This window comes from Limulus polyphemus, unplaced genomic scaffold, assembly GCF_000517525.1.
Source record: "Limulus polyphemus unplaced genomic scaffold, Limulus_polyphemus-2.1.2 Scaffold2281, whole genome shotgun sequence".
NCBI classification, from domain to species: domain Eukaryota; kingdom Metazoa; phylum Arthropoda; class Merostomata; order Xiphosura; family Limulidae; genus Limulus; species Limulus polyphemus.
The window spans coordinates 1-7468 of record NW_013667891.1 but is presented as its reverse complement, the minus strand read 5'-3'; the positions used below and the strand labels follow the sequence as shown (position 1 = coordinate 7468).

General features: G+C 35.5%; 1 protein-coding gene across 1 annotated transcript; it reads right to left on the bottom strand.

Moving 5' to 3' along the window:
- Window positions 1-4230: 4230 nt before the first annotated feature.
- Window positions 4231-4766, bottom strand: LOC106466504 (the record flags this gene model as incomplete). Its single annotated transcript, XM_013926795.1, has 1 exon — window positions 4231-4766. A coding segment is annotated over one exon (536 nt), but the record flags the coding sequence as incomplete, so codon positions are not given.
- Between the last annotated feature and the right edge of the window lie 2702 nt (window positions 4767-7468).

Here is a 7468-nt window from a genome sequence, read left to right as displayed (position 1 = left end):
CCGCTCGCTTGACTCAATTATCTGTCCCTATATCTATCTATCTGCAATTATCATCTCGCTTTATTTGCCGGGCTTATATACTAAAAAAAAAGAGGGCGTCTAGAATGCACTCGGGCCTTCATGATCCTTCTAGAAACTCATCACGTGCTACCAGCGTCATGTGACTTCCGCTGTCGTAACAGTATTAATTTGAACAGTGTATATTTAATATACGTTTTATTCAAGTAAGCTATTTTTGCTTTAAAAGCTGATTTATCATTTTCTTTATTAACTTTCAGCACAAAGATCTCTCGAAATTTTCATATAATTGTTTTCGAGGTTTGTGGCGTCAATTTTAAATTTTGAACTACTTTAGGCGTACAATTTTTTTCATCGGAATGCCGCCAAAAAATGACTCGGCGGTAAGTCTGAGAGCTTTTGACGCTAAATAGCGGGTGTCGATAATGTCGGAGGGTAGGTCATGGATGGCCCATTGTGCTTCTTTGTATTTAATAACAAACAATTAAACTGTTCCAAGATAATATTACATTCATAGCGCCACCTAAATAATCACAAAATGACTAGTGTTAACAACATAAAGGTTTACAAAATAGACAGTTTTATTGTGATAAGAGCCAAGCCTCAAACAGCAACAGTGAATAACAATTCATTATAACTTTGTCAATGGAGCGCTGTTGTTTTTCCTTTTTCATGCAGTTATAATTAATTCGAAATATACACAGTTTTAATATCACAAAAGCTTCGGTGCGTAATCACCTACTTTTGATCGTAACGTGGCTCTACCTGTTGATATTTTGTAAAAATTTTAAATAAATTAATAATTTTTATAATCACCCTAATGAACTTTATACTTTAGTTAATAGAAGTTCATGAAAATTATTGCTGACAATTGATAATTAGATGCTAATTAATTCCGAGATTACATTTTAAGCTAAACTGAATATTTCCACTCTATCTACAACATTTCATTGGCGTTTAGCAATAAGTACTATGTACAGGTTGTTCATACAGTACTCTTTGATAGACAGCTGCTAACAGGATCTAACAAACGACAGGAAATCTGTTGAATACGAATAAAGGCGTTCCATTCGTTAAATAACGATTCTTCATAAAAATATTTAGAATTTAAATTTCTAACTGAAACACTGAAGAAATTCCCCAGTACACTTTCATGTGAACTTTGGGCTGGACGTGACCGAGTGTCCGAACTATGAATCTGCCAATTCACGGTTCACGTCACATTGTCGCGAAAAAAAAACTATCTGTGTTTTGGGAATGTGTGTGCGTGTGTTATCAGAATGACAATCAAAACCCACTGTTCGATTAAATAGTACAAGTCCAAGAGTTGGCGGTGGGTGCTGTTTTACTAGCTGGCTATTAGTTCAAAAGGTGTCTGGCATAGCCTGGTGGTTAGGGAGCACTCGACTCTCAATTTCAGAGTCACGGGTTTGTATCATCTTACCAAACATGCTCGTCCTATCACACAGGGGGGGGGGTTGATGTGATGTTCAATCTTATTATTCGTTCGTATAGAGTAGTCCAAGAGTTGGCAGTGGGTGGTGTTTACTTCCAAATAAGGGACGGCTAACGCATATACCTTTGGAGTAGTTTTGTGCGAAATTCAATAAACACATCAAAAGTGGGAACGGCTATGTGCTGATAGCCCTTGTGTAGTTTTGCGCACTAATTTTGAAGCAACCTTGTGTTCAGGTGTGTCTTAATCTGAAGTGTTATAGGGTGCACGTTCCGTAACAAAGCAATTACTATGTTACACAACAGAAGACAAAACATTTTAATTTATTACGTCAGTCATATAGGGCAACAATTAATTAAAGTTCATGATAACAATAATACTGTTGTTAGTCACGTACTGTTTGAATATTCACAAACACCTAACCGGTATTACTTGTCGATCAAAAACACCTAACCGGTATTACTTGTCGATCAAAAACACATAACCAGGTATAACTAGTCGATCAAAAACACAAAACTGGGTGTGACTAGTCGATCAAAAATAAATAACCAGGTATAACTAGTCGATCAAGTACAAGTAACCAAGTATAACTAATCAATCAAAAACACGTAACCAGGTATAACTAGTCATTCAAGGAAATATAACCAGGTATAACTAGTTGATCAAAATTAGGTAACCAAGTGTAACTAGTCGTTCAAGGTCACGTAACTAGGCATAGCCGGTCGAGGATTTATAAATGAGGACGACCTCTACTGGTCAGTAACGGAGCACAAGGCGTGATTCTTCATAATATTTTGAAGTTACACCACGTGACGTTCATTTCTTTTTTTTTTTGCTGCAGTTAATAATCAAGTGTGATGTGAATTTCACTGGACTTCTGGAAAACATAAAATTCTATTCTTTCAGTAGTTAAAAAAGTTTTAGAGTCTCAAGTTGTGTCATTAAGAAATTTTGAAACATAGTTACGGTAAGTAAATCAAGCTTCTTAGTTGACATTGGACAAGACGAGGTGTGGTTTTGTAAACATTTTGTTTCCTCTCTCGGGAAACATCTCCTCTAATCGTCTAAATCCCTGAAATTACTTTTTATAATTGTTATTATTATTATTATCTTCACAGATTCCTTATCAGACAAAATACTTTTATACACGTATCGGACACGTTTTTAACTCACGCTTTACATGAAGCGGTAAGTTTCTTGATAAATTTACGTGTATATATGTAAACATCATTTATTTTAAAACCTTCCTACTTTTAAAATCAAGTTTCCGTCAGTTCTAGCGAACGCATAATTTCATTGGTTATTACGTATTTACTTTTATATGTTGCGTTGGTGTATGTATACACAAACGAAGTAAATAGTCGCAACACAGTAGTTGAGCAAATATGATCGTTGAATAGCTGTGGCTACATAACAATGTACATGTTAAACGAACGTTACGTTACGTGGCAACAGTGCTGCGCTGATTGGATAAAAACAACAAAATATTTATTCCTAAGCTTTACAAACTATTCACCGTATTAAAACTAAAAGCAGGAACATAAATCGATTGTTTTAAAATCAAAAACCACGTACACACATATAATCTGTCAAAAACTGATGATTGGACAGTTTAAGTTCTAATACTATTATTGATACTAACATTAGTAAACTCAAGCATTAAATGGAATACAAGTCAAAGCAGTACCCAAACGTCAGATACTATAAACCACCACAGAAAATCTCGGTTTTTTACACATGGCGCCTAATATGAACACGAGTTAAAACAGATTATTTACGAACAAAAAGATAAAAAAAAACTGATAAAAGTCCCCAACAATTCAACTAACAGGAGAACGTCAGTTACCCATTGCATTTCGGCATCACACTACATTTCAGCGTCTCATTGTTGCTTGCTAGAGTTTTAAATACAACCATACAATAACTGAAAAACAACTGAGGCCAAATACCTGCAACGTTTTGTCTTACCTAAAAATCTACAAAAAAAAAATTCCGTTCCAAGAGAGTACTTAAAATTTTATTTAACTTAAATTTAACTCAAATCGATAACAATCCTAACCAAACTTAAAATAATGTCGTCTGGGTAATACTATAAAAATAATAACGTAAAAGCTATTACTACAAGTGTAATATCGTCAAAGTTGTAAGTTTTATAGATTGAGACTACTGCTATAAGTACCCTAAAACAGAGTGATTAGGGTGGGACAAAATCTATGTCACTAAACTTTACTGTTAATTTCAAATGAGCGATTGGTTGGATTATCACAGCGCCTCTATACCTTTAGTGTCTAAGCTACTTTTTAGATGATATAGTTTGCTTTATATCTGATATATATATATCAAATGTTTACACCTGTTTACCGCTCTTTTTTTTTTTTTTGGTATCTGGTAGATATTTTCCGTTAAATATGTGAGATAAGACGTGCTTATTCTTTAAACTTCTGTGACTTTTTAAAACATATTTTCGCTGTCTCTATACACCACAGTGTTGGAGAAAAGGGACTGCAGATAATATTCAATGCTTGTCTCTATCCCCCCCCCACCCCTGTGGTGGAGTGATTTGATGCACATCAAAAATGTAAAAAATATATCTTGAACCCTGATATTCCCATGAGATCCAGTTGAGCCGCCCTGGACCCTTGTAGGATTGACCATCATTTTATAACACCCTCTCGGTTGAAAGGGCGAGAATGTTCTGTGATTGTTCTGCGACCCACAGTTTGCTATTCGAGTGCCCTAACCACCAGGCTTAAAGGTTAATACTCCCGTTTTACTGCTACTACTACAATAGCTAATACCATAAGAGCTAATACTACAAGAATTAATGCTATAAGAGCTAATACTATAAGAATTAACACTATAAGAGCTAATACTATAAGAATTAATGCTACAAGATCTAATGCTATAAGTGCTAATACTATAAGAATTAACACTATAAGAGCTAATACTATAAGAGCTAATACAATAAGAATTAATGGTACAAGAGCTAATACTATAAGAATTAATGCTACAAGAGCTAATGCTATAAGTGCTAATACTATAAGAATTAATGCTACAACACCTAATACTATAAGAATTAATGCTATAAGAACTAATACCATAAGAGCTAACACTATAAGAATTAACACTATAAGAGCTAATACTATAATAATTAATGCTATAAGAGCTAATACTATAAGAATTAATGCTACAAGAGCTAATACTATAAGAATTAACACTATAAGAGCTAATACTATAAGAACTAATACTATAAGAGCTAATACAATAACAATTAACACTATAAGAGCTAATACTATAACAATTAACACTATAAGAGCTAATACTATAAGAACTAATACTATGAAAGCTAATACTATGAGAACTAACATTAATCATCAGAATTAGGATAAGGATTTATTACTTCCTGTTTTGTTGGCAAAAAAAAAAAGAATCGTAATTATCTGGTTTAAAAATAAACCTGTTTTTTGAAATAATTATATAACTGTGTTTTAAGTTCCTAGTTAATTCATTCTATTTAAATATCTGAAAAAAATCTTCAAGATTTGAAACTAGCATCTTTCCGTGGAAGGTAGTCTACTGCATCAAAACTGAATAATTTGAGAACTAGAAACAAATCCTATAATTTAACCTATATTCTTAGGAATGTATTAACACAAACCGTTGAAACTTTGTATATTTTCAAGGATATTCTACATCAGTTCACGTTGTGCGAATTTTATTAAACTTTGTATATTTCCCAGGATATCCTACATCAGTTCACGTTGTGTGAATTTTATTAAACTTTGTATATTTCCCAGAATATCCTACATCAGTTCACGTTGTGTGAATTTTATTAAACTTTGTATATTTCCCAGGATATCCTACATCAGTTCACGTTGTGTGAATTTTATTAAACTTTGTATATTTCCCAGGATATCCTACGTAAGTTCACGTTGTGTGAGTTTTATTAAACTTTGTATATTTCCCAGGATATCCTACATCAGTTCACGTTGTGTGAATTTTATTAAACTTTGTATATTTCCCAGGATATCCTACATCAGTTCACGTTGTGTGAATTTTATTTATTTGCTAACTCTTTCGACAGTTTTGGAATTATCACGGGCAAACTTCGCAAGTGGTTTCGGGGGATGTCCTAAGCTATATGTTGTAGTTCCTACTCACATGTATTAGGGGTACCGGAGGGAGGGGTAAAACGCCCAGAATATCACCCAGACATGATGGCTGAAGGCGATAAAACACGAGGTAAAATCCGTGTTCTGGGAAAAAATACGGTTGTACGGGTGAATAAAACGCTTTTAAAGTGTTTTTTTTCTGGTTTCTAACGTCGTACATCAATCAACTCTAGTTCAAGTTCACTGCGTTTTTACAACTTAAAATGACAATCTTTAGATGCCTGTTTAACTGTTTGATTGCCTACTGACGTCACTGTCTCACGAAACTACAATTTGCGACGTAATTCGAAGCAAACTTCCAATTGTAAACATCAACAGTAACCTTTTTAAAATTAATATCAATGCTCTGATTTCATTTTTGGTTCAATGTTTATAATTACTCTATAGTTTCCAAGCAACCGAGTGTAATTATAAGAATACAACAATTCGGGGATCGATCCCTGGGGTGAGCATAGTACAGAGAGCCGATAGTACATTTTGGCGCCAAAAATACAAATCAAATAATACATTTCCTCCATTTTTGATATCTCTCCAATTTTCTCTGTCTATCTAGAGAAAAATTCAAATTAGTTATTCATTCCACTTAACAAACGGTTAGAAAACTCCTGTAACAATGAAAACTGTTCGTAAACTCTGTTCATTATCAAAACCCCCTGGGTGTCGTTTACTCGGTTAAGCTCATCTGTATTGTTAAAAAGCCATAGCTTAAACTGTGTATCAGTCCACGTGATACTCTATACGTTCCTAAACTCCGTTTTATGCCAAGTGTTGCGATTTTATATAATAAATACATTTAAATGAAACTATAATGGTAAGCATTACTCTTTTAGCCAATGTCATGCACTGCGCATATTCGGTACTACCACAGACAAAAAACACGTTTCTTCAAATACCAGCACAACGATGTGAGGGGTATTCATCAGAACGTGACCAGCTAACACTACTGTACGATTAACATGATTTTTTATTTTATTTACGTGGTAAAGGAGATTAGCACTGACCACAGACTCCTTTCCCTCCAATTATGAATTACTGTTGTTGTACCTTTGTCAGCGCGCTTCCCAGGTAGCGTGGTGCCGTCCGTCATTCCAAACTATCGACCACAGGGATGCAACAAGTCGGCTGCAACCACATTTACTCTTTTACTTCATTATGGACCGGCATGGCCAGGTGGTTAGGGCGCTTGACTCGGAATCTGAGGATCGCGGGTTCGAATCCCCGTCACACCAAACGTGCTCGCCCTTTCAGCTGGGGGGGGGCGTTATAATGTGACGGTCAATCCCACTATTCGTTAGTAAAAGAGTAGCCCAAGAGTTGGCGGTGGGTGGTGATGACTAGCTGCCTTCCCTCTAGTCTTACACTGCTAAATTAGGGGCGGCTAGCGCAGATAGCACTCATGTAGCTTTGCGCGAAATTCAAAAACAAACAAACAATACTTCAATACGTCACTTGGATACTGGTGGTTCCAGTCAACTTCACCATCAGTATCCAAGTGACAAAAGTTGTGTCTTCTGGTGATAGAACAGTCCTGACACAGCCTGGTCCAGTCAACTTCCCAGGCTGTGTCAGGACTGTTTCTATCACCAGAAGACACAACTTTTGTCACTTGGATACTGGTGGTGAAGTTGACTGGATCAGAATGTGTCAGGACTGTTTCTATCACCAGAAGACACAACTTTTGTCACTTGGATACTGATGGTGAAGTTGACTGGACCAGGCTGTGTCAGGACTGTTTCTATCACCAGAAGACACAACTTTGGTCACTTGGATACTGATGGTGAAGTTGACTGGACCAGGCTGTGTCAGGACTGTTTCTATCACC